We start from the raw sequence: 27874 nt of genomic DNA, 5'->3' as shown, positions 1-27874 counted from the left end.
GTTGCCACCTGAGATGTTTTCCACACGGCGCACTGGAAGGAGCGTCATCATGATCTGGGGGTGCTTTTTCCTTCAATGGAACAATGAAGTTTCATGTTGTGCAGGGCCGTCAAACAGTAGCTGGCTTATGTGAAGATGTTGCAGGGGGCATCCCTCGTGGCTGAAGGCCCTCGTCTGTGTGGTAATGATTGGATGTTTCAACAGGACAACTCTGCACACAACAAAGAACTTCTTCTAGAGGAACTACTCACTGTTGTGCAACACAAAAAAGTATTTCATTAGCATTTATTCTGTAATCCCTATGCTAAATAAGAGATCTGTTGACGCCCAATTGTGCACAAGCTCAAACTGTTCTGTGTGTGTGGGGTGCACACATGAACGTTGCATGAATGGAGGCATAAAAAACATGCTACCTGGAGATCTGAAGCTTCTCTCCGTGTCAAGGAAGTTGATAAACACAGTAGATGTACGCTTCATTAGTGACTTTCTTTTGTCATTTTGTCTACATTATAATTACTCCCACTCGACCCCTAGACATCTTTAGGGAGGACAACCCCTTTACAAAACTATCCCCACAGCTGGATGTGTGACCCTATTTAAATCAAGTTTAAAAAAATTTGAAACTACAAAAAAAACACAGTACAAAATTCACGGGATGGGAAAGAATTTATTAACAGTAGGGATTTCACCTGTGGTATTTTTTTTCAAAGAATTGCATCAAGTTTATCCAAAAATCCTGCAAAAATGGAAGATACGTTTTATGTACAACATTTTAATGGCAAGCTCAGATCTGTGCCTGCTTATTATGTTCCTTTACATTTATTAAGCATGTTCAGAATAAACCAAACTATGATTATGACAGTGTCCACGTGTCCTGCATTTTTTCATGATAAACTGCTGGGTGGTGCATTGGTAAATATTGTCCCCACAAAGGCATGTGTCCCCCACAAAGGATGTCGAATAACTCTACAGCAACCAAGATCTTCAATCTGGAAACCCAGAAGACGGTACCTATCATCTGTCTCGAAGAATGTGTTGTTCGTGTAAGATCCAAAGAACTGAGGAGAAAATAAAGAGGTCATTTGAATATGAAAATGTTGCATTGTCATCGTCCAAAAACATTGTCAGAGTTGCTATCAAAACCACAAAGGGTGCAATGATACATGTATCGATACAGTGGTCTCGCTTCAGTGCGCATCATGAATCGAACAATATGCAATTTTATATTTATTTTACCAACCTCTGACGATGAGGATATGCGCTTGACTACTCCGCCTTAAGCTGCATTGTCAAGTGCAGATCCACTAAGCTGCGCCTCCCACATTCATTCAGACCAAGCCGCTGAGACAGAAGCTACATGCGAAGCTAGCTCGCTGCAACATGGCTAATGCCTTAAATATACCTGAAATCGAAGATCTTCCACCATCCTTCAGATCTGGCATTTGGAACTACTTTTACTTTACTACTACTACCTAAAACAGTAAGCCGGGATCATAGGCTGAGACACACACCAAGGTCACTACCTGTTCACATCTCTGCCCTCAGGGGAGAGATAGGCCTGTGGCCTCCATAACTCCATTGCTTTTAAAAACATAACCCAAATGTCTTGGCCTATGAAGGTCACGGCCATGAAGCTCAAACAGATCAATTCATATTTTTTTCATTGCTTGAAGTTTACATTCGGCCTTACCGCCAAGCCTGAGGTAGGCTCGATGAAGTCAGCCCAGAATCCCTCTCTCTGCAGGATGAGGCAGATGTCCTTCGCTCCATCTACAAACTAGAGAGGTACCATGTCTTGATATAATATTTTCAAATAAAACGACTGACTAAATGGGGAGAGCAAGGCAGTGTAATTTCATTGACAAAGGGTTGCAATAATTGCAGTGAAATACAATTGGAATATAAAAAAATGGTATTTAAGAATATTTGACAGGCATACCAAAAACATTTGACACAATCAAATTGAATCAAATACACTCGAGCCCTCAAAATAAATGCTGAAAACCCAATTGAATACGTCCCTCGCTACATCGTGGTTCTAACATCGTGCTCTCACTCTATTGCGGTTTTCCAAAAATAAATAATTCATCATAAATGATTGTTGTTTTGTGGTTGAATATGGTCTATTATTAGCTTTAAAAAAACATGCATATTTAAGCAAATTGTACGTACCCATGGCCTAAATTAAGCATTTTCAAGCATAAAAATGGCTAAATGACAGAAAAGACAAATATAAAACACTCAAAAGACATGATATGAAGTGTAATACAATATCTTTGACTTGTGTGCAGCTTTAAGAAGGGCGCTGACATGTGTGACGTCAGCTGGATAGAGTTGACTGTTAGCAGAATGCTAGGAGGAGGTTAGCAGTGTAGAGAGTGGCCGACAGCAGCTCCTGTGTGAATGTTGGAACCAATTAACCGCGATAAACGAGGGATGACTGTACTCCGGAAACATAACTTCCTTCGTTTTGACAATTTCAAACAATTTCCATTAGCCTTTTTATACTTTTTTTAAAACAGATTTCTAAGTCTGTGATGTAAATTGGTCAAAATATGCTGACAATGAATCATACCATGGCTGACACTTGCTGATCACAGAGCTCGCTGTAGAAACACAGATTCATTTGACATTATACAAATAACCATCAGTGCTGTGTTAAGCCAGCTCACCTTGCCAAGCATCTGCTCTCTCTCTTCCTCCACAGCAGTGGACCATGCTGTCATATCATTCTGCGTCTTTTGGGTCACTGTGACCACTGTCACATGACAGCTTGGAGCCTCAGGAAATAGGCATTGGAGATCTGATTAACATAAAATAAAGAAATCACCTTTTCTAATTATATTTCTTATATTCTGTTGAGTGCTTGAAACTTAAAATTATATTATAACATCGAATGCACCAATCACACTGTCAGCGCCACATGAGGTACTGTTGTTGCCGCTACATTCATTCAAAGTGGCCATGCTTCTCAATGTATGAGGTGGATATTTGAAAGGAAGCCTCAGAAAACAGAAGGTAAATTACTTTAAAACTACGTGTTGTCTTTACGAGAGAATCTTTCAGTGGAAACAAATTAACTTACCATTTACTTGTTTTTGTTCAGCGAATTACCTTGCTTTAGTTGATCAGGGCATGGCTGTATGACACACTCCACAGATGACTTGGCTACATTTGCTCGATTGGCATTCTGATTGATTGCTGGGTCATCTTCTTTCTGTGTACGGAAGCACACATGGACATGCGCATATACAATGATCAGAAAATCCTAGAGGTGAAAGTGCATCTATCTCCACAGGTATTCAACATATTTTATCTACCCAGTGTTTCCTCTACCATTAGATAAAGGTATTTTATTTTACCTTTGTTTTATATCCACTGTGGTCTTTGCATCCACAGCCCACAAGCAGTAGAATAGCCACATCCCTGTATTTCCCCTACCATTATATTGGGGGTAGGCACGGGCCGGTATGAGATTCTGATGGTATGATAACCTAAAATATCATGGTTTGACAGTTTCACGGTATTGTTAATTACTGCTCTAAAATGTGTTACTTTGAAATATCTTTATTAAAAAGAGAAAAGAAGTCAAGTCATTTTTAAACCACATAATATAATACGATGAAAGCTGGACCTCCATTTTCTCTTGTATCGTAGAAACGGTATAACGCACAATTTCAGTGGTCTTGAAACCGTGACTTTTTCATACCGTGGCACACCTTGAAACCGGTAGCCGACCCATGCCTAATTACCGGTTGCTCAACACATCTAATATTACAATATTATAGTATATACTCCTATACACAATAAAATAGCCAAAGGTTTATTTGGTCACCTATTGAAAGTTTGTACATTTTTAAGCAAAATGTAATTTAAAATGGCGGTTGAATAATTATGAGTGCATCTGTATATTCCACTTACAAAGAACTCATTCATAGGCAGCCTGGATAAACATCCTTCACTGTTTGGTGAGGCAGGCAGAAGATCGGGGACCATCTTTTTTGCGAGTCTCATCTTGTGTTCTGAAACCTTTTCCAGATTACAGTCAAAGCCTACATTACCCGGCAGAAGGGAGACCTGGTGTTTGACACCAGACGGCACCACGGTCTCATCCAGCCACAATGTAAGCGGTTCTGAAAAAGAAGACAACCATAACAATAATTCTTAGCCTCATTTTGATTTTCAGAATTCACAACACAAATTATTGTAAAGTAATGACAGTGATTATGTCATGATGTACAGTAATTGTTTCAGTATTCAATACTGGATGTTAAAATATGATACAGAGAATGACAAAAACATGGTGTACCACTTATGGAAGGGGCTGTTGCTACATGGCGAACATCCGAGCTATGGGATCCAGTAATAGATAAGCCCTTGGTACTGGCAATATGATGCACCAGAGCCTGAAGCCCAGGGAGATATGCAGCCAGCCTGGTTCGGCTGTACAGCACCTGATCACATAATCATACATAATCTATGTTAGCCTGATATACACACAACATTACAGACAGAATTCCATTTATTTATATCATTTATATCAAAGGGTTTTGAGTTGCTTTTGTAGTATGGTTAGCGTTATTACTAGCCATCTGTACTTTGAAGTGTCATTCTAGCAGCTTTGTAGCATTAGAGCAGGGGTCACCAACGTTTTTTCTTGAGAGAGCTACTTTTAGAAAATGAAAATGGCCACTCATGGCTACTCATTTTTGTAGAAATGATTTTCATACCTTATTTCAACCCAAACAAAGCGAATATGCTTGTTTTACCAAAACATTCACAAAATGCTGGTATCCACAACTCACATTTTATGTTTCAGAATACTTTTCTTTCTAGTGTTCTCACATTATTAACTGAAAACCTGAATGAAAAGCAGGCTTGCGGGCACCTCATGTGGTCATGGGGGGCGACCTGGTGCCCGCGGGGTGACCCCTGCATTAGAGCAACCCCATATTCCCATTATCATCCCTATTTCTGAATTGACCTCACTTTTGTCAGAAATAACACCATCAATAAACACTGTACATGTCTGTGCCATAACACTGCCTCCCCCATGTTTGACACTTAATGTGGTATGCTTGACCATGAGCCATTCCTTTCCATTTCCATATGTTTCCCCGACCATCATTCTGACACCAAGTAGCTGAGTTTTTTCTGATTTTCTGATTCCAGCACATTGGAAGCTTTTTGACGTTGTTTAGCAAAGCAATGCTAGTGTTCTTATTAAGAATCTGTCAAACTTTTTTTCTGCAGTGTCTCTTAAAAGACGTATTCTGTTTGATCCAACCTAATGATGGTCTCCTTCATGTGCATTAAGAACTCATTGGATAGCACAAGGCCTCACAAAAGTGAGTACACCCCTTCTGCAAATATGTTATTATAGCCTGTTCCAGCCCCTTTGAATATAGTAAGGTAGCCACCTGTTGCTCTGTTGAAGCTACATCATCTCGTTCTCCTCTCTTATCAGCTGCCCTGGCATAGGCCTGTGTGTAATGTGGAGACCAGTCACAATCACATTGTTCATGCGCGTATTCTGTTTCAGTTCATCAATCGCACACATCATTTGCAATGTAATGTATCCTTTTTATCATTTTGCTTCAGAATTTAGTGACAGTTAGCTTGTCTTGCTTGCTTTTTTCCACGAGTTAGTTCTCCATGTCATACTGTATTCAAGCCAGTAGCGTCAGCAAACAGATCTGTAATGACAGTCACGAGCTTTGGCCAGGAAAAGTGTCAAAATAGTTTAAAAAAAAATGGCGCAGAGCTCTTTTCAGTCTAGCTATTTACACAACAATAGCGTGTTGACTAATTTTCAGTAAATACACAGTCAATCTATACTGCTATACAAGCTTTACACTGACTACTCTAAAGTACAGTATACCCATCTTTAATTTGTATAGCATTGTCCCTTGGGAAAATATACTTTAATAAAGTAAACGTGATTGCTGAAATATGTGGGGTGTGCTCTCTTCTGTGAGATACAGCAACTGCTGCCTTCTATTAATTTGTCTATCACTTACTGAAACGCTTTAAATACATAGATGACAGCTGACGTGACATCCCATATTGAATCATAGTTACATCATCACATTGAACTTACTGTAGACATCCTCCAGTTCCTTGCAATTTTCCGTTAGGTATCTGTGAGATTAGAACACAAGACAGTAAGGAACCATTCCCACACATACACATTTAAAGTCCAAAAATGTAGAGATTACCACAAAATTGCATCTTCATAGATCCCTTGTTCACATGAATGAATAATGTTAGATTTCATTATATTAAAATTCATATGTTTACATGTCTATTAACACTTTGTCCCGCAATTTTGTCTTTCACAGGGCTCTCCAGCGTGTGATTTTTGAGTGACCTACAGTACCTGGCTGCCAGCCTGCCAATGCCATGACAGTTTCATTGTTTTACCTGTATGAGTGTATGAGCACCGTGTGGTTATCATCTATTTATCCAAGGCGCCAAAATATAAAGAGATTGCTCCGAATAGTACTAAAGGCTTGTATGTACACCCATGGGGCGACTTGGCATAGTATCTGCGAGCGGATTGTAGTGTGCCAGTCTAGACCAACATTTATCCAGCCTAGAGTGTGGGTACGTATGCAGTGAGGCTCCTCTGGTCGATCGCAGTAGCGATGCAGTAAAAATACACATTGTTGCTTCATCAAGCCCTGTGGTCTTCCTCTGAACGCTTAACACCAACTCTGTTTTCTTAAACGGCCATTATTTCATGCTCTGCATGTGGGTTCCCAGTGAAGATTGCCATCAAACGAAAACCTCTGGCAGTGTAATGTTCAACTTAATAAACAGACTTACCAACGTTTACCGACGAATGGCGAAAAGTCACAGGCTACTTTACGTCCAATCGCAGTACAAACAAAGCTGGCAGACTGATGAGCGTCCACCGATAACGTTCTGATATCTATACTTTTAATAACAACTCTGAACTTATGCAAGGTCAGGGAACGAAACAAACGTCATCAGTTGTGGACACGGCTTCATTCTTCGTGTTATTGTTGACGGTTTGCAAACTAGCTTAGAGGTGCATTACCGCCACCACTTGGTTGGGAGAAAATGTACTCGCCTTCTTGCTCAGCTTATCAGCGGTTGGCCAACAACAGCTTTTAAAGGAAAACTGCACTTCTTTCTCTTCTTTTTTTTGCATAATTTCTCTTTTCTATCTTCTCTCTCGATGGTTACTCCAGGCATTCTAATATTACATGTTCTATTGTTGCCTTTGTTTGTATTTTTTTTTTTTTTACCAAACCTCATCCCAGATATGCTGTCCTCGTTTTTCTATTCCCTCCAGAAACAGATTGACAGACCTGATTCTAAATAGTGCGCCTTCAAAATGGAAAGGACGTTAGTGACCACTTTTGAACGCATATTGTTTTGGGAAGCCAAACTCCTTACTTAATTGTCCCCAGCAACTAAGCGGAACTACGTTCTTCATCACAGAAATCTGACCAGAACTGGATTTAGGAGACTAAGTGGGGGGTAAGTCGCTGTTAATGGACTACAATGCTGGTGTGGATGTCATACAACTTCATGTCAAAAATTCCGAACTATCCCTTTAAGTGTTTTAGACACACTTTGCAATCCAACCTGACGTATTTTTTCCATCAAAGTTAACAGCTGCTTGCTACTTGCCCAAGCAGAAGCTGTAGTAATTCTGCATTTGATCAAATTTTACTGTGATTTGTCAGATCAACAAACGTAGATGTTCGAACTTGTCTGCACCGTTAATTAACCTTAAGCAGTTCTATTGATGCTTATTGCCGGCGATCACCGGTTCCATTTCATAACACACTTCATATATAGAAGAGATCTGTGTTGCGAATCTAGCAACATGATTTCTATATTTAGCGAGTAAGGATGTGCATCGTTTAACACAAGAATACAACACTGTAACAACATTTATAGGTCAGAAAAGAGGGGAAAAAATACTATAGAAGAAGTCCAATGTCCTTGTATGAACGTTGTATATATTCCAGATAAAAACTGAATTTGTTTAATATTAATCCCTACTGGCTTCCATAGGCAACTATTATGTTTAGGTCCACATGGAAAAATGTTCTGCGATCGGCTAGCTACCAGTCCAGCATGTGCTTGTGCCGTGACCGGAATGAGGATTAGAATAAGTATAGAAAGTGGATGGATGGATATAAAAATGTGTGTTTTTTAGTGTTTTTTCATCCTCTACTGGTGCTGTGCCATCTTGTCTCCAGTAGGTGTCAGTGTAGGACAAATGACTGATTAAATATTTTTTTCCCCCATAACTTTATTGAAAAACAGAAATTAGCAGTGACAACGAAGACAGGGCAATGAAGAGATATTCAATTTAAAAATCAAATATAAAATAAATATATGCCATATAAATTGGTTTTAAAAACTCATTTGAAAATTGAGGGTTGTCCGGAATATCCTAGGTTGTTGCACTGTATTCTTCTGTGACGACTATAACGCTGACCAATAAGGAGTAAGTAGACGCCTCCACCAGGAAGTGAACTCATTGGAGAGACAAGCGGAGCACCAAGAAACGCATTGCTACCCTCTAGTTTAGGGAGTCAACAGGATCAACCTGTAGTCATGTTATTAACAAAACTTACGTCTACACTCAGGTATATTTTCTGTCTGGTACCGTCACGATTTTGTTTCTTGTTCATGTGACTTCCCTGACGGTTTTTATGGAATGCTGAAAGCAGGTTGTAAGGCCAGTCAGGCTGAAACTGTGAGAAAAAAATAATGCCAGTATTATTGTATTTGACCTTTTTTGGTGAAATCATAAAATAAAAGCGTGTGCATACCAAAACAGTGAATGACCGCACAGTTGTTGCTTCTTTCAGACAGAGAACTATCTGCAGACTGCATCGAATTCAAGGACACATGGTGAGTGAATGCTGTCAATGTTATCATTTAAATCTTGTCTATATTCACTGTTTTAATCTACTACAGTGATACATAATACATGGTACTGTTTTTATACATGAAAAGAAATCAACATGCTTTCTCGATGTTATTTTGGGCCAGATGTCCAGTTATGTGGAGCCCGAGGTTCTCCTGGAGAAGGTGGGCAGAGCTGGTGTGATCACCATGAACAGACCGAAAGTCCTAAATGCCCTCACCATGTCCATGATCCGATTGATGTACCCTCAGCTCAAGGTACTGCAAAAGTTCACCTAGGAATTGTGCATGTGCGTTTTGTAGACATTTTGGAAGTGTCAATTATGTTTGGAATGCATTGAAACATTGTCACTTCTTTTGTGAATGTCAGACATGGTCCATGATTGTCTTTAAATTTTGGTCATATGGTCAACCATCCATCCATCCATCCATTTTTTTCCTGCTTATCTGGGTTGCGGTAGCAGAATCCGAACTAGATGACCGAGTCACTTCAGCTGGCAACTCTCAGTGTAGAGGAGCATTGTCTCTACTATGACCCTCTCCAGAATGACTGCAATCCTTACCCCATTTCTGAAGAGCACAGACACCTTGTGGAGGAAGCTTGTTTTGGTCGCTTGTATCCACAGTCTTGTGCTTTGGCCAAAGCTTGTGGTCGTAGGTAGTATGAATGTAGATGGACCGGTAAATTGACAGCTTCACCTTATTGCACAGAGCCTTCTTCACCATGGCAGTCCAGTATGGCAGCCGCAGTACTGCAGACACCTCACAATAAGTCTTTGCCTCGCTTGTGACCCTGAGAAACGTCACTCATTGTCGTTCAGGAAAACAGGCGATGGCTGTTCCAGGGTATAATAGTAACTGCAGGCTTGGTAAACATTGATGTTAAATCAGTCGCAAACAAAAACAGGAATGCAAGCAACTCACATACGAAGCCGCACAGTATTCCAGCAGCAGACCAGACAAATATGGGCCTGTTAAGTTGGCAAGAGTCCAGTAAATGTAAACATTTGCCCCACACCAAGCATTACATCCATAAAGACACACTTTCATAATATTTGTCAGATGCGCCTATTTTCCCACATATTGTAATTACATTGTGAAAACACTGATATGCTGGTTGATGTTTGGACTGTTGTCATATCAACTGTTGCCCCCCCCACACCCCCACCCCTGTGTCTTGTAGAAATGGGAAAGTGACAGTGAAACTGACTTCATAATTATCAAAGGAGCTGGTGGTAAAGCCTTTTGTGCTGGTGGAGACATCAGAGGTAAATAGTAACTCTGCAGTTAAGCTGTTGTTGTCCTTGGTGTGATACAGTAATATAAATACTAACATTTCATGTTTCTCCTTCTTTTCAGCAATAACTGAAGCCGGGAAAGTTGGCGATCCCCTTGCAAAGGTCTTTTTCCGTGAGGAATACATGCTGGACAACGCTATAGGTAAGTTTTATGAACACTGCCAATCACACTTTTATTCCCACTTAAATTGAATATGTATTTACCGTATGTTAGATCACCTGCACTTTCTCACAAATAGAATCAACATTTTGTTTGCATTAACACCCATGTGATGTTTTCAGGAACATGCAGGAAACCATTTATTGCCTTAATTGATGGGATAACAATGGGAGGGGTAAGTCAATTTGTTTTAGTTGGAGCATATGAACTAAAATGACAAAATTTCTCCCTAATAAGATAAGATAAGATTAAACATAAGGATATACCTGCTCGAAGTGGGGTACGCCCTGGACTACAGGTGGGAATTTGACTAAATTTCCTTCATTGACTGAGAAAAATCCATCAAGCGTTACTTTTTTTAGGGCGCACCAGTTCCATGGTACAAATTGCCTGAATGTGTTGTAAATATGATTTTGATATTGTTATATAGCTCAATAAAGTGTGTTTTATTTGTACAGTAATCCCTCGTTTATTGTGGTTAATTGGTTCCAGATCTGACAGCGATAAGTGAATTTTCGCGAACTAGGATTCCTTGTTTATAAGTCAAATATTTTTGTAGTTAGAGCATAGAAAACCCGTTTACGACCTTCTGCATACGTTTTTTAATATTATTAGAGCCCTCTAGACATGAAATAACACCCCTATAGTCACCTTTACACTTACTTGTAGATCTCCGGGGCACCGGTCTGGGCAAGGGTATCAAACAAATCTGCACCATTGGAGGCTCCAACAAGAATAGTGGTCTCCATCATATGTGAATGAACAGGATATGTTAACACTGTAAATATTGAAGTTAATTTTAAAAAAAGAAAGAAACTAAACTGCATCTCACAAACTAAAACTAATCCTGTGTCCAACTGAAAATATGACCTTGATAATAAGTAGTCTCAATCATGGGTTTTCAAGGTGTGACTTACCATGGGGGCACCAGAGCACTGAAGAGGAGGGGTGGCATTGGAGAGTAGACCGAAAATGGCATTGAAAACAGTAGTTATGCCTTAAGCCCATCAGATGGCGACAAATACTGGTGGACGGCAAAACACGTTTTGCCATCTATTTTGTAAAAAAACATTGTTTTTCAACTTAAAAACTTTTAAAATTCCAACTTCAGGTTTTGCGCTGACGTGTTTGCCTTTCCTTGGAATATTGTAATTATTGTGTCATCCTCCGCCTGCAGGGAGTTGGTCTGTCAGTTCATGGACGTTTTCGAGTGGCCACTGAGAGAACACTGTTTGCCATGCCAGAGACTGCTATTGGTAAGCCACAATGCTGGTGGGAGTACCCAAAGTAGCTCTTCAAACTTTCATGGATCATTGCTCTCTGCCGATGCAAGAACCACATTGATTTTAAAGTGTCATTATGTCTGAAGTAGTGTAGAAATCAGAAATAGGAATAGTTTAATAAAGACTACAAAGATAGTTTTCTGTAAACCAGTGGTATCCAAAGTGTGACCAGGGGACCATTTTTGGCCTACAACTAATTTTCTACTGGCCAAATGTATCTTCTGAACATTAAATTAGTACTTGGAAGTAAATTGTATTATTAGACATTACACCAATAATTATTTGCTTTGTCACCTATAACACAAAAGCTAAGATGTTTTCTTCAAATCGCTTAATATACAATACATTGACTAACTGTACCTTGCATTTTCAATGTACAAAGTGTATCAAAGTAGCCCACTGCATGCTTCCATTCTTCTGTATACGACCCTTAATGGAAAAAAGCTGGACACCGCTGCTGTAAAATTATACTTAGTTTTGAGGACATGGAGAAATCAGACAAGAAAGGGTGACTGGTGCAGCATCTACAGCATAATGTGTATAATGTGTGGACAATAGAGGTCATTTTAGGTTGAAGAACAAAGTTGCACTGTACTTAAAATTACTCAAAAGCCATGTACATTAGTTTATGCCAACAAAAACTTTTTAATAGAGGGCTAGTCGTATTAAATGTTGGCCACTTGTAAATATCAGTGCTGTTGAGCTATTTAGAATGTTATTTTGTTGGTTCATTGCAAACTACTATGTTTGAAGTCAGCGGCATCACAGCGAGCCACGCATGGGATTTTTTTTTAATTTTTTTTTTGGTTAATTGTTTTTTTTTTTAAGCATTTGCTGAAAAAAACCCAAGCGGCTTATCAGCATGACTTGGGTGTAATGTCTTTAAGTGGTGCCTTTATTTATTTGTCCGCTGCCAGCATTTTTAGACACAGTAAACACACCAGCATTTTCTCGTCTCCCACCGTAGTCACAGTGAAAGTCAGGTGCGACATATGCTTCGTCACATTTCCTCATCTTAGCTTTCGGGAGACTTTCGTTTGTCTCATTATCTCCGGCATTCTTTTCATCATTGGTAAATATTTTTCCATGGTGTCTCTTGAGGGTTTGTGTGATTGTTTTTTTTTATTTATTATTTTTTACTTTTAATATATTTGCAAACATGTCAAAAAAACATTTTCACATTGTCATTATTGGGTGTTGTGTATTGGAATTTTGAAGAAAGGAATTAGGGGTGTCCCGATTCAATATTGATGGCGGATATCAAGCTAATAACAGCAAAAAATTACACACTTCTGATGAAAATTAAAGAATTCAAAACCACTTGAAAAATTGCAAGAATTTACATTTTGCACTGTCGGATGTTAAGGAGCTAAGTAGAGCTTCAAAATGCACAAAAGAAATGGGAGTGAGACATAAAAAAAAAATTAGGAAGCAATTTATTGCAAGCGACTGTTCAACAGGTGGTGAAGATGGCTTCACGGAGGCATTCGCTGTCTGGAGCTGATGTCCATTTTTGTAAACTTCCCTTGCCATCCATTCCCAAATGTTGTCATCCTCCGGCTCAGGGCTGGTGAAATATTTTTGGGTCCACCACTTGACTTTTTTTGTTCCATAACCCTGAGGATCTTTTAAGAGGTTTAAAATGACCTTCTTACTGCATCCGACCTTAGCAGCAATGGCGCGTGACAGCGTTCAAAGAGAAGAAAGCTTTTTTGTTTTTGCATCAAGAGATCATGACGGTGTGAATACTTGAGAGAAAATTCTACATCGAATCCTCATTTTTGCAAAAGTTTTGGCTTTAAAGGCTATGGTCAGCTGATGAACACCCTAGAATGGTCGTTTTGAAGCTCTACTTAGAACCTCCTTAACATTGCAAAATGTAAACTCTTCAATTTTTCAGCCAGTCTTAAAATTTTGAGCAGGAGTGCATCTAAAATCTCCGATATTGGCTCTCCAGTACAAGCGGTCTATTCCAGTCTCGGCCACAGCACGTCTATCCAGCAGTGGCCTGATGGAGCCCACATGATCACCACAACAGCGTACGCTAACGTGTTCATCAAGAAGTAGAAATTATGTCAGCCTAGTAGCGTTTTTTTTTTTGTGTTAAAGTTCAGAAAAGACGTTGCAGTTGAGTGCAAAACCTGTCATGCAGAAGTTTCCCGTGGTGGCACAGAAGTGTTTAATACAAACGTCTCATCGCGCATTTGAAGCAACATCACACAGGAAAAAGTCATTAGCTATAACATAATAGAGGCAGCCCCTGTCGATGGTGAGTAATGTCGGGTTTAAACGCACAACTGAGCCCCTCAGACCGCTCTACATTATGCCAAGCTGCCGCTACTTGTCGCTAAAACTATACCCCAGATGCACAAAGAAGTAAATAGGTTAGTTCTCATACTAACTTTTGCTGATTATTGTTCTTTGTTTGAGTAATATCACTCAATCAAGCATTTTCTTACATTCCATACAACAAAATAAGTCAAAAGTATGTATGATTTGCGCTTACATGTATATCGGCTCGATATCAGTATTGGCCCATATTCAAGGCTGCAATATCCGTATCATATCATAAGTGGAAAAACTTGTATTGGGACACTCCTAATAGAAATTTTTTATTACATTTTGGAATAAGGCCCATCACATGTCCCAGCAAGTCTAGAGATAGAGCACAACAAAAATGGGAGCGACAAGAACTAAAGTAAATGTAACAATTACTTAGAAAACTAAACTATTTGGTTGTGTAAGTCAGTGATGTCAGTGTGGTGGTTGATGAATGCTGCAGGTTGGAGGATGTAAAAATAAACTAACAAGGCACAAGCCAAACAAAGACGAAGGTGCTGGTCTGATGATGGACGAGATAGAGACTGAGACTGTGAAAGCTGCACCATTTATGTACTCTTGGGACACTGCCCAGGTGCTAACTAACTCCGCCTGCAGGACTTCAAGACACAAAACAGGGACAAGTGCAGGGACACACAAATACCTACATACTTGCACACATACACAACAGGTCTGTCATAACAAAATGTGGATAAAGTGAGGCACTGTGAATACTTTCCGGATGCACTGTAGATTTTTGAAGGAGAAATTGAGAATGAAGAAGTTTGAAAATGACAGAGAGAGAATATTTGTGAAGTGTAAAACCTTAAATACCAGCTTTACCTACCAACCGTTACAGTACATAATGATAATGATCCTAATCACGTTCTGTTATTGCTATGTCAACACACAATTTTGCTAGGTTAGCCTACAGCATAGATAGGCTATATTCATTTTGGTTATTGATAAGCTATCTTGTACTGTCCGGGACTTAATTTAGCATATGTTTCTTTAACTTTATAACTTTATGCCATCTGTAATGCAAACAGTTCCTTCAAATCGGGCCACGGTTAGCACATTTCAGCATCACAGTGCTCAGCCTTTTGATCCATGTTTTGTTATGTGGCTTAAATTTGTAAATTTTAAATTTGTAATATATATATATATATATATATATATTTAGAAGATTGTAAACAAGGTTTCTATTCCATAACTACGAAAATATTCCATGTCTCCTGTAAAGAAGAAATCCTACTTTGCGGAAATTCACTTATCACAGTTGGGTCAAAAGCCAATTAACCGCGATGAACGAGGGATTACTGTATATCTAATTGTATGTATAACATAAGATAACACGCATGCTTTTAGCAGCTAATTAAAAAAAAAAAAAAAGGTAAATGTGCTTTGTTTGATGATCTAGTTTGACCACTTGACGATGCTTATTGTGTTGGACTTGGCCAACACACTTGTTCCCTACTGTGTTGTATAACCTTAAAATGACCCATCATAGTAGTTTAAAGTGTTAATATCTCTGTGACAAGCTCAACAGATTTAACCGCCCCGCCATAATCTGCCACACTTAATACGTTTTCAGATGTGAATCAGGTCAGCTCATCTAATCCTGCTCTCTGCCGTTCACTGAGCATCATGCCACATCAACCGTGACCCTTAAAGCTTCTGCTCCTGTCAAATACTGAATTCAAATGGGAACATTCATGAAAACACTGACTTAATTTCACAGACCAGAGCTGTGGGTTGCATGACAGATTCCCTAAACACTGACAATAATGAGTATGAATTTATTTTTTTTTTTTGAGACTTTTAATAGTTCAAATGCGACTCAGACCTCGTTCGTATGTAGATATGAATCTGATATGTATCTGATGTACTGCAGTCTGAACGATTAGGTCGTATATATCATATATCCGACTCACTGTATAATTGCGTCCTGTCATTTATCTTTCTGTACATAAAATCTAGTTTTAAAAAAAAGGGAATATTTCACACATACTTGCAAATGGTGATTAATCCTGATTAATGACTGACAAAAAAGTAATCATTTGACAGTCCTAATATAAAGTTATTTAGCATCTTACAAAATTTTAAAAAAATGATACAAATATCAAAGAGGCCCCCCACACCATTTGATTTTCAGTATGCGGTCCTCAGTGAAAAACGTTTGGACACCCCGAGCCCATAGTGTGTGTGGTTGGGGTGCTTGTCGTCAAAGCGGTGACGTCATCGTTCTCATAAAACAGCGGTTTTGTTTGTGTATACGGAAACGACAAGCCAGCGTTTGCAGATTTGTCCACTCTGTAAGCCGTTTTAAAAAAATACCGTTTCAGGGCACCCAAAACGTGTTTCCGTGTGGATGAAAGGCTGCCTGAAAACATTCCTTGTGGATCGCACCTTTGTTGCCACCTTAATGATTAAGCAAGTTTACATATTTTTGTGAATATATAAAAAATAAATGAATAACTAAAACATCAAAATCTGCGTAGTCAATCACACTGAAGTGCCTTGTTGGTGATACAGTTATTCATAATAGTCATTCATTAATTTATTTTTTTACTGATGATCATGTTCAGGGTCACAGGTGGGTTGGAGCCTATCCTAGCTGATTTTGGGCAAGAGGATGGGTACACCCTGGACCACTCACCTGTCAATACTTGACAGGTTAATACTTGAGCGTCAATTCGAACTGAGAATTTTTCTTTTGCATCTCGTATCGGATCCCATTAAATTGTATTTGCTAGTGAACCTACTGCCACAATGTGTAGTAAATTGATGTCTAATTGTGTGTTGCGGGCTCTTAACTCTTATTTTCACTGTGACAGGTCTCTTCCCCGATGTAGGAGGTGGTTATTTTCTCCCCAGGCTTCGGGGAAAGCTGGGGCTCTTTCTGGCCTTGACTGGCTTCCGTCTCAAAGGTCGTGACGTGCAGAGAGCTGGAGTTGCCACTCACTTTGTAGAGTCTAAGAAGGTAACTGTAATGTGTTTGGTCTTGTTGTATTCTTGTAATATTGTGTGCAACTCTTATAGAGCAGTGGAGCTCTATAGCCCTCCGACTCCAGATGTAAGTATTACACTGTCTAGACTTTGAGAGGCCCTGACCAAGATTAAATATTAGTTATTTTTTATTTTGATGAAGTGATGGCCAATTTTAAATTAACAAACCAAGAATTAAGTTTATTTGTAGTTCTAAACATAATTAAGGTGTTAGTATCCACTTTTTTTCTCTCCCAGGTGATTAGGCACCTGTTACATTATATGCAAATTAGCCAATGACATCATCTCGAGACTTTTAGGACAGCCAGTAGCTACTTTTCTTACTGAGGAGTTGGCAACAATGGAAGTGAACAGGATGCCTGGAATCTCGTCCTAGATCAAACGGAATTTGTCTTGTGTTATCTCAGCCAGCCAGCAGCCTGTACAGGCCCATTAGGAAAACATTTGACATGAAAATGTGCTTTCGAAGGTTGAACTAAATGTCATGAGGTTGGCTACAGCGACCACACCTTTTTTTTGGAAGTTGACTGCTCAAAATATTGTTTTTGTTTTTGTTGGAAAGTAATAGAAAATATGTAGAAATCATCACTTCAGTGGTCACGTTGATGTTAGCATTAAACCTTTATTCCCTGTAGAGGCACTTTTAAAGTAACATTTTTAGCTGTCATATAAATATAAAAATAGGTTAACCATTTTTAATAGATATAATGGATATGAAATATTAATTGAATGACTAATGACTGATTAATTAATGAATGAAACTAAGGAATAACTAATGAATAATTGTTTACCGTAACACAAGTACAATAAGAAGTTAACCACTGTTGATATTAAAGCATAATCCCCATAAAATACTGTACACTGTACCTTATTAACTTGTAACACCACCACTGACCCTTACTGAAGCGCTTTAGTGCAGCCTTCTTTTCCCACATTGTTAATACCCCTTGTTGTAGGGGTGTAACGATTCATTTTAATTTCGATCTGTATCATGATTCGTGGTTGCCGATACGAGTCAAGGACAATTGTGGTTCATTTAGGACGATACGATCCGAAATGATTCAATTGCTTTAAATTGATTCAGTTACTTTTTAGCCAAAAATTCAATACCAGTGTGACTGTGAAATAAATACCTGGATACTGGACGGTGCAGGTGAAGTTTCCTAGTTTTTTTTGTAAGGGAATCAGGTATAAATTAATTATGGATATAAGCAAACGAGTAAACAACAATTAATGACAAATGCATTCACATTCTATTTGAATAAAGCGCAACCAACACTCGGTCCATACAGTATGTCGGTTTTCGGTTCATTTCAGTATAGTTAGGGAACAAAATGCAAAACATGAAACTGCCCAGCTTTTGTAGAAACAGCTTTAATAATTTTTTAAATGATTAGGTAATTCTCGAATGAATAAAATTCTCAAATCAAAAAGTAAATTAAAAAATAGAGCATACAGAAAACTGGAAAGATGTGGCGGGGCACTTACTGTTACATTTTACAAGTAATCAATGTAGGTCAAAGCATTGACATCTTAGATTGATGTTGTAGGTGACAAAGCAAATAAGTGTCATACTTATTATTATACTTATTATTTTAATATACAGTATTTAATTAACAATGATTTCATTTTATTTTTAGAATATGTCCAAGGCCAATAAAAAAAACAAGCTTTGGGCAGAAAATGGCCCCCGGGCCACACTTTTGACACCACTGGTGTACAGCAACAATGCACACTACTACTTTGCAGTAAATTGTATCAGTGTCATTTCTTTAGTGTTCTCCATATAAAGGTATAGTAATAAAATTTGCAGAAATATGAGGGCAGTACAGTACTCATTTTTGTGACAAAAAATGCTACAAAAAATGGGTTGCATCATGGTATTTTTCTGCTATTGCCATTGCATCTCATTGCATTCAACTCTCCTTGTGCTGCAATAGATATCTGACCTAGAAAAGGAGCTACTGGACTTAAAGTCGCCCTCTGCTGAGAACATTTCCAGAGTGTTAGACTCCTTCCAGAAAGAGGTTAGGAATGTACTGAACCACCAGGCGCACACAACTGGTTTTCATTCTGATATATTGCTTCACTTTGGTGTTTATTTATTTTGTGCTTTTTTTTCCTCTCTCAGAGCAGCCTTGATTCTGAAAAACCGTTTGTCTTGGAGAAGCACATGTCTGATATTGACAGGTAATGACATGCAGTTGTTTCAAAGAACCGCTATTATACTATGAAAATACTGAAGAACCTTGGTTAGCATCATTAATCCGTTCCAGAAGGTCCGATGCTATCATGAATTTCTCTGCACACACAATGCTCTCTGCAGACTGAAATCTGAGTAAAAGTACAGCTTTCAAGTTGAACAGACATGCCTTGACATACAGTATATGGTTAAAGTCACATGTATGTTTACCCATGCAGCAAATAGTGGGCTGTTAGTCAAGTTGACTTATACCTGTTCTGAGGAAAGTACAGTACATAACGTAAGTGCTGTTTGCAAGTCAGAAACTTCTTCATGCATTGCTTGTCCAGTGTCTGTACCAGTTCTGCAATGTAATGATCCGAGCTCAATATAAAGTTGTCTGGTACAGTTCTCCTCCATCTACTAGTCTGTCCATTCATAGTGTCTCGTCTTCATTGCCATATTATCCGGCTAACCAAAACGTACTCGAATGATAACACAAAACACGTTTTCATACTTTTACAATTAGAATTTTACATGCAGAAACCTATTTAAAATGCATATAAATGACGAATGAAAGGAATAAATGAACATTGAAGGTTATTTTTTGCCTTCATTGAAGATTGTTAACAAAGACGACGTGGCAGCTAAACCAACACGGACACAATCTTTGCTACACAAAAGATCATAGCTGCAAAATAACCCAGAATGGAGCCAAAGCAAGATGCAAGTGCCAGCATATGATAAAGAATGGGGGGAAACGCTACTGAATTCAACAAAGAGGTCATAGCACAACATGTAGGTGGTGTCCGTGTTGATTTTGTTGCCACATCGTATCTTTGTCAACCACACTTATTCAATGGAGTTAAAAGTGAAATTAAGTTAAATTAAAATTTTTCCCTTTCATTCATCATTTATGTGCATTTTGAGTTGCTTCCTTTATGTAAAAGTATAATTATAAAACTATGAAAACGTGGTTTGTGTTCGCTTTTTTGAGATTTGTGGCGTAACTGTTAGTTAGCAAAGAACTATGCTGATGACATCATAGATGGGTGACGGAGCTGACGATTGGTTCCTGTTTCAATGTATTGATAATGGGATGCAAATAGGAAGCCAGCAAGGATGTTTTGTGATTTTTTTTTTAAATACTTTAACATAGTTGGACTCACGTAGTTTATTGACACAACAAGATGCAATCTATATTGAACACTAACCAGAAAATGTACGCAAACCTAAGCAAAATGTTGGCCTTAATTTTTGAAGTTAACTAAAAAAAACAGCTAAGCGGGCTGTACGCTAACCGAAGTTCCACTGTAATTAAAATGTTATACATTAGCTCCCATAGCAGTGCTGTCCTTTTCATTCCTACAGGCTGTTTTCCTCTAGCAGTGTGGAGGGCATCATGCAGAACCTGAAGGCAGATTCCTCAGACTTTGCCAAGAAACAAATTGAGGTATAGTCTACACATGAGTCTTTATTGTATCACTGTTTTTCTGTTAAATAATTCATCATTTATTGCAAAAACAAAGTCACACACCGCATATCGTTCCGGTACAGTGTCCATCTGGATTTAACACCACGTGACCTTTTTTTCCCCATTGCTGCAGTTCACGAGCTTCCATAAGCCAGTTGACGCCTTTTTTGTAATTAGTCTTTTCTTATTCCTTGATTAGCCCTGCTGCAACCTTTTTGGAATTTAGCCCCTTTTCCACCAAAATCCCACGTAATTTGTGTGATTTGTAGGGGTGTCATAAGATCTCGTGAGATTAAAAAGTCACAGTATTTTTTTGTGTAGAGAAAGGCTGTCTTGCGAGAACAGGGCTCCCAGGAGACAATCAGACTGTGAACTGTGTTCGCCAAAAGGCGTGTTAACCAAATGCTAATGGGTCAACAGGCTGACGCTGAAGCTAAATCAGTTGAATGTGTTCGTGTTGTCATGTGAGCTCAACACTTGACATTAATTCTTTATGTATTGTGATTTCCAGTTGAAATGAACCATAAGGATTTGCCTGACCCTGATGAGCTCATTCTTTTCTGAGAGTCCAGCTTTCCGGCTGTCCCGTACACTGTCGACACACTTGTCCACTTGTCCTGGCTTGGCCAGAAAGCTCTAACACCTCATGTTGTTCTATTACATGGTATCCATGTAAAAATACATTACTCCCCAACAATTCCGATTTTTTTTTTTATCTGGATAAAAACGTTTTTGGTAATAAATTTTGGCAAATGTTGCTGGAAAATTAGCTGGTAGCTCGTGGCTCTTCTGATTATTTCAGAAATTATATCTTGTTGCCAGTCAGTACATATTAATTCCTGCAGTGGCTTTTTGTTTTGCTCTGTGTTCTGAATGCATACACACCTTTACTGGTCACACACTGCAGGATTACTTGAAATGTCATTATGGTTGCATCATAAGATTTCTCCATGGTCTTTTATCTTGCAGAAAATTGTAAATGTTTGATCAGCAATAATTATTTGGCCTGAAAATATTAATTAATAATTAATTAATAACACACTCAACGTGAACTAACCTCTCATTCTTGAGTGGTGGTGCTGCGATTAAATGTGATTAACTTTGCTGAAATAATATGATGGTGATGAAAAATCCTTTGGTGTGCAACGACGTTATTGTAAGTGCTTTTCTCTCATTCACACAATAAGGGGGAGGTGTCCAGAAATGTTCCTGTTTGCTGTTCTGTTTTTCTCACCATCTGGTAAACCTCTGTGAAGGCGCTGGAACAGAGCCAGGTCATCTCAGCATATGGTAGTAATTAGCCGTTACATCAGTTAAGTACTTAATGGGGTTAGTCTTGTCCTGGTCTTGTGCCGTCTTGATCACGAGCCCTTGTGTTTTAGTGGCTGCCTTCTACAAAGCAGCTTCAGTAAAACTAATTTCCCTAATTGCGTTTTTCACCTAATGACCATTTGCATCGTCCAGCGAGGTCAAAACAAGAAGAGATTATACAAATACCCCAGATTGTAGGCCCCGCCCCCCACATGCCACTGTTGATTGTTTATGTTCTCCTGATCACACTGGATTAATAATCCAAAAGCACTTCACAATTGATAAAAACATCCCCCACTGACAGATGATCACTGCAGATTTAGGATGTGGCACAATAAATGTTGCTGAGTTAGTTTGTTTTTTTTCATGTGAATAAACATTCAACCATGAAAATGACAACCTCATCTGACATTACAGTTAGCAATTTCACTTTCTCATCTTGAGCTGCCTTGGCACGTTAGGCATGCAGTACGTGTAGACTGGACAGGTGCGTCTTTGAAAAGTTCATTTATTTCACTACTCATTTGCATTCTAATCGGCAAAATACCTTTTAATCTGAATAGAGCTCCTGAAATACAATCACTTTTGCAAGATATTTTCATTTAAATTTATTGCAATGCATCTGTGTGTTTATTTTGCCAGAACAGATTTGCTGTACAACACGTGAGTCTGGTATACCCCTGTTATGGTTTGGTTTATTTGCAAAGCCATTGGACAGTGCATGGTTTAAGAGGGGACAGACAAAAAGGATAAAGTGATCACATGAGCACCACAGGCCATATGGCTACAGACAAACTCAGTATCTTTGTACAATGTTTGGCAGATAAATGGAAATCACGCTACATGCCGTTGAAATCATTGGCTCCGATTATATCAGTGTGCATTGTGTGTTGCATAAAGACATGACAGCGTTGAAAACAAGGCGATCAAACAGCGGTGAGAGCTTACCTTTGCTTTCTTACACCAAGTCAGTCTGCATGAATTCATTCTTGTATGTGTCCATTGTTTGGCTAAGCTGTTTCAATGTGAGTGAGTCAAACACTCATATGCTATATATACATGTATATAACATTTGGTTTAAACAACGCAATCAAATTGAGGCAAAATTGTGGTGGAAATTTTTGACATTGACCGTAAAACGCTAACCAAGGTTTGTTCTTGTGCGTTTATTCATAATATGCATCTGGTGGCATCACAGTGTTCATTACACAACATTAATTCGAGGGAAATGCTGCTGCCAATATCTGTATTGGTTCACTCTCTCAAATCAGCTTTGCTTTATCTTGTGTGTGCTCCTGCAGACATTGTCCCGGATGTCTCCCACTTCCCTGAAAATAACCTACAAGCAGCTGCAGGCCGGTGCTACGCTCAGCCTGCAGGATGTGTTTGTCATGGAGTATCGCTTGAGCCAGGCCTGCCTGGTAAAGACCACCACACAGCACATCAGCATGTTATTAACACGTCACGTCACAAACACTTCTATTTAAAATAATATATTGCATTTGAACTGACTGTATCCGTACCGTAAAGAGAGCGTGATTACATGTTGTTTGTAACAGCTCCTGAGAGGTTGACATTGGCAAAAAATTCAAAAAGTTATTAACAAAAAGTTACCGTAAATCCTTGTAAATGAATTGCATTTGCTTTTCAGTTCGCCAATGCTCACGTTGCTCTTTTTGGTGGGTGTGTGACTTGCATCTGTTAGTCAAGTGCAATGTTATTAATGATGTCTGTGGTGATGTCTCATAAGATCCAACCTCAGTGTGTTTGTGTAACTGACTGTAAGTGTCTCACACCAACTCTAAAGTGTCACGTTTCATTCAAGAGTAACAATGTCACTATAATTTCTAGTACTTTGGGACCTAAAGAAGATGCCAACTCATTGCATTTTGTGTTGCTTTGCAGCGGGGCTGTGACTTCTATGAGGGCGTAAGAGCTGGTAAGTTGGATCAGAAAAACCCAAAGTAGATTTGTAATGCAGACCTACCAACGTTGCATAATTCGTCTGAGTACAAAGTGCCAAGCGCTTTCAGATGGCGGGGGGGACCACAGCAAAATTTCTGATATGTGCTTCAATGTCAGTCTCCAATACGACCAGATAATGTCGCTAGTCGCTTTTTTGAAAAAGTATCTAGAGGAGTCTGAATGCTTGCTATTAGACATGTAACAGTACACCATCCTCACGGTTCAGTATGTACCTTGGTATTACGATCACAATGCGGTATGTACAAAATACATGCCGTTTAAACTACTTAGTCAATAAATACAATTCTTAACAAGTTCCTTATTGTTGTCTTTAATCGCATTAATATTTCCAGCTTGCAGCTGAACAATGCCAGCTCACTGCTTTTGTCTTATCTACTTGTTTTCATCAGGGCTGTCCTTTTTCCAACGAAGGTCACGTACTAAATGCGGGGGGATGGTGGCACTTTGATATGTATATTTCAAAATGATTTTTAAAAATATGCGATGTGTAATACTACATATTTAATACTACCACAAAAATCGTCGTCTTCAATGAAGGTAAAAGTAATATTAAATGTTAATGTATCCCTTTCATTGATCATTTATAAGTATTTATATGCATTTTGAATTGTTGGGATTTGCATTATTTCTTATGGGTAAAAATTGGTAAAAATCTGTAACTTTACAGTTTCTGTAGGCAAATTGCCTTTTAAAAATCTGTTCTATGCGTTTGGCTTCTTGTGCTTGAGTTGTTGGGTGTGGAAAACAAAGGTCAGTCACAGCCTGAAGTGGACATTGATTGGCTGTCATTGTGTTTGGGCGTGTTTAGCATAAGCTACTGTAGCTCGGAGGGCAAGGTGAGGAGCGGTGAGTAGCAGAGGGGAGACGAGAAAAAGGTGGCGCATGTGAGAGTTCATTGAACGGTCCATTGAATTGGAAATTTACATTTCAAAAATGCCCCAACGGCACCACTGAGAAAGGTTTGGTGATGTGCTTCTTTGTAAGAAGGAGTTTACTTACCAAAGTAGCTCCAATTTAGCCTACCACATCAACCAAAGCACCCAGTTGCGGGTGCAGCCACAGCTAACATTAGCATTTTAGCAAGCCAGAGCAAAGCTCTTCACCAAACTAAACTTGAGGAGAACTCCCCGCGTTTGAGCAAGTGTGCGACTGACAGGCTGACAAATGTTTTCATGCGGATGTGACTTTTTGGTCAATGTGGGTATTTAACGTTGCTGGCAAAAACAAGTAAAAGTCAAAGGTTGTTTTGGGTCATTTTCTGAGTATATTTGATAAAAAATATTCTCAACCAGCAAAATCATATTTAAATTTTTACGTATTGACAAGGGCCTTGGAATTATCCTAAAACTCCCAATCCAAACCCCCACCTGGCGCCCCTGAACAAAAGTGTGGTGGTGCTTTTACCTTTAGACCCCGAAAATGACACAACTCGACTTTTTCAGACTGTTGTCTTGGGAAAAATATCATCTTACATTCAGGTCGATATGGTAATTATTTATGAATGCATTTTTAAGGAGTATTAAAAAATGAAGTGGTCCCCTACTCTAATTATACTGTATATTGTTATTAATGGTACTATAATTCTGTGTGTGTGTTTTATCACTCAGATCCTCTTTAAGTTAACATATTTCTGTTTTCAGTTCTGGTCGACAAGGACCAGAATCCCAAATGGAATCCATCAACTCTGGACCAAGTGTGTGACCAGAGTGTGGACGAGTGTTTCTCCTCGCTTGGAGAGATGGATATGTCTTTTTGATGTCAACCGGCACCTTCACACATACACACCACATTAGGGCTGCACAAAGAATTTGAACAAAATCCTCGAGTAACACTCACATGCAGGGGCGTCCCGACCTCCGCCAGATTAAAACGTAACACTATTTCTCGTTTAGGGAAAAGCTGTCTTGTGAGAACAGGGCAGCCAGAAGCCAATCAGACTGAAGTATTGTATCGCTACTGTGAAAAATAATACAGTGGAACCTCGGTTAGCGTGTGTTTTTTGGTTAACATCGAAAATTTACACCACAATTTTGCCTCCGTTTGCGTGCATTCTTCAGTTAACATACAATATGGCGCGCGCGTCTTGTTGCGTTATTAATACACTGCGTGAGTCAATCTGTGTTCTTAATATATATATATTTTTTTTATCCAGAAAACGCCCTTCCTTGTTTGTGTTCTATTAGCTAGCGAACAAAATGGCAACTGGCAAGTTACGTCGCCCGTCTATGATGTCATCAGGGGTTGACTGTCAAAAATGTTAGCACAAAACACATTTGTATAGTTTCAGAATGATAGTTTTACATGCATAAAACAATTCTAAATGCATATAAATTAAGAATGAAAGGGATAAATGAACATTGACCTACTTTTACCGTCATTGAAGACTACCGTTTCCAAAGACACGATGTGGCAGAGACACCCCACACGGACGCCTGTTTTGTCAAGAGTTATTTCCTGATTTCAGTAGTGTTTCTCGCCTTCTTTATCAAAATGCTGGCACTTGCCGCTTTCTTTGGCTCCATTTTGGGTTCCAGTATTGAGATGAGAAACACCAATGAATTCAAGAAACAACTCATGTCAAAACAGGAAGGTGGTGGGCGATCGCTCTGCCACATCATGTCTACCTTTCAATTTTAATGAAGGTAAAAGTAATCTTAAATGTTCATTTATCCCTTGCATTCATTTATATGTATTTATCAGTAGGTTTACAATAACTGTAAAATTATAAAAACATGTTTTGTGTGAACATTTTTGGCTTTCTAGAATGGATTAATTGGATTTACATTATTTCTTATGAGAAAAAATAATTTGGTTTAGCTTCCGTTTCGGTTAGAATCAGTCCTTTTGGAATGAATGAATGATGCTAACCAAGGTTCCACTGTACACATAATATGGAAGTGCGCGAGGCAGGATTGGAACCGCACATTAAGTGCTTCACGCACACTATAAACCTTGCAATTCTACCCACCTCGGTTTTTCCATCGGAGTTGAACAGCTGCTGCAGTGTTAATGCCCAAGCAGAAGCTGTATTTGATCAAAGTTACTTAAGACTTGTCAGATCAAAACACAATCGTTGCATAAGACTTCTATCAAAACATGTGATAGTAGCAACTATTTCCTTGCTTCTTGAAGTGAACTTTAGTTCTTTTAGCATAAACATAAAACAAATCTACTGCAATCTATCTTACATGTGTCTTTACATAACTACACATCAACATAAATGGTTAGTAGTAGCAGCTGCAACTCTCGTACTATTTTAACTTGTAGAATGTTTACTTTTTATTTCAATCTGTGGGAAAAAGACCTTCAACAGTTAGGTCATACATGCAAAGTTATAAAACATTTCAAAATGTACCTTGTTTTGTGTGTCAGTTAAATTTAAAAAGTACCGTTTCTTCAGTCCTATAATTTGCCATTGGAGTTTTCTTAAACGTAACGATAAAACATCGTCTCGTTCTCGTGAACGCAGCACCGTGTTTCATGAGCTGAGTGTATCGTGACACCCCTACCACACAATTCATTTCTAAAGGGTGACAATGTTTAGAATTTTTCTTAACAAGCTTAACACACAACATTGTTCTGAAGGACTCGCGCTCCTCCTCGCTCTGCCCGTGCCCGAGCACGCCCTGCCGATGGCGTCCTATCATTCATCAGCTCGTGGGAGGAGCAATTTTATTGACTTTTCTCTTGACTTCTTTTTATTACATGCACGCGTGTTCTGTTGAGTGAGTGAGTGTGTCATATTTTTGACTTGTTTATTTTCGGTCTTTCTATTCATTTCTATTAAAGTCCACCGTCAGCCTTCCAGGACCCCTCAGAAAGATCATTGGAATGTTTTTGTTAAAGCAGAATGAATTACATTGAAATCAAGGATACAGCAGAGCTATATTTATTAGAACACAGAAATAAAAAAAATGTTTACAGTCTGCTCATACA

At 38.8% G+C, this 27874-nt stretch overlaps 2 protein-coding genes across 4 annotated transcripts; one reads left to right on the top strand and one right to left on the bottom strand.

The window, feature by feature from the left end:
- Positions 1–654: 654 nt before the first annotated feature.
- Positions 655–7184, bottom strand: mmadhcb (metabolism of cobalamin associated Db). Of its 2 annotated transcripts, XM_054787308.1 has the most exons (9): positions 6829–7184; positions 6101–6141; positions 5421–5483; positions 4310–4454; positions 3922–4133; positions 3115–3217; positions 2673–2803; positions 1691–1777; positions 655–1058 (listed from the first exon to the last, which is right to left on the bottom strand). In XM_054787308.1, the coding sequence occupies exons 2-9, from the start codon at positions 6107–6109 to the stop codon at positions 885–887; spliced, it is 924 nt and encodes a 307-aa protein (XP_054643283.1). In that variant the 5' UTR covers positions 6110–6141; positions 6829–7184; the 3' UTR covers positions 655–884. The 2 variants fall into 2 exon arrangements, with proteins under 2 accessions (XP_054643283.1, XP_054643284.1); XM_054787309.1 differs by lacking the exon at positions 5421–5483 and having other exon boundaries at positions 6829–7178.
- Positions 7179–27874, top strand: hibch (3-hydroxyisobutyryl-CoA hydrolase). 2 transcript variants are annotated; one of them, XM_054787307.1, is made up of 14 exons: positions 7179–7509; positions 8859–8901; positions 9043–9174; positions 10100–10184; positions 10276–10356; positions 10497–10549; positions 11552–11630; positions 16814–16959; positions 18926–19012; positions 19117–19175; positions 20539–20620; positions 23254–23373; positions 23858–23891; positions 25579–27874. In XM_054787307.1, the coding sequence occupies exons 2-14, from the start codon at positions 8899–8901 to the stop codon at positions 25692–25694; spliced, it is 1077 nt and encodes a 358-aa protein (XP_054643282.1). In that variant the 5' UTR covers positions 7179–7509; positions 8859–8898; the 3' UTR covers positions 25695–27874. The 2 variants fall into 2 exon arrangements, with proteins under 2 accessions (XP_054643282.1, XP_054643281.1); XM_054787306.1 differs by lacking the exon at positions 7179–7509 and adding an exon at positions 8508–8633.

Source organism: Dunckerocampus dactyliophorus, chromosome 9, assembly GCF_027744805.1.
Source record: "Dunckerocampus dactyliophorus isolate RoL2022-P2 chromosome 9, RoL_Ddac_1.1, whole genome shotgun sequence".
Taxonomy (NCBI): domain Eukaryota; kingdom Metazoa; phylum Chordata; class Actinopteri; order Syngnathiformes; family Syngnathidae; genus Dunckerocampus; species Dunckerocampus dactyliophorus.
The sequence above is the reverse complement of the archived record's forward strand: the minus strand, read 5'-3'. Positions and strand labels throughout refer to the sequence as shown.

Excerpts from the sequence above, each read along its gene's own strand:
- hibch (XM_054787306.1), top strand. The coding sequence starts at position 8,602 with ATGTTATTAACAAAACTTACGTCTACACTCAG. Across the intron at positions 19,013-19,116 it reads TAGACTCCTTCCAGAAAGAG|AGCAGCCTTGATTCTGAAAA; the intron begins GTTAGGAATGTA and ends TTCCTCTCTCAG. Across the intron at positions 23,374-23,857 it reads GCTTGAGCCAGGCCTGCCTG|CGGGGCTGTGACTTCTATGA; the intron begins GTAAAGACCACC and ends GTTGCTTTGCAG.
- mmadhcb (XM_054787308.1), bottom strand. Across the intron at positions 4,455-5,420 it reads TAGCTTCAACAGAGCAACAG|GTGCTGTACAGCCGAACCAG; the intron begins GTGGCTACCTTA and ends TTATGTGATCAG. Across the intron at positions 1,778-2,672 it reads GAGAGCAGATGCTTGGCAAG|TTTGTAGATGGAGCGAAGGA; the intron begins GTGAGCTGGCTT and ends GTACCTCTCTAG.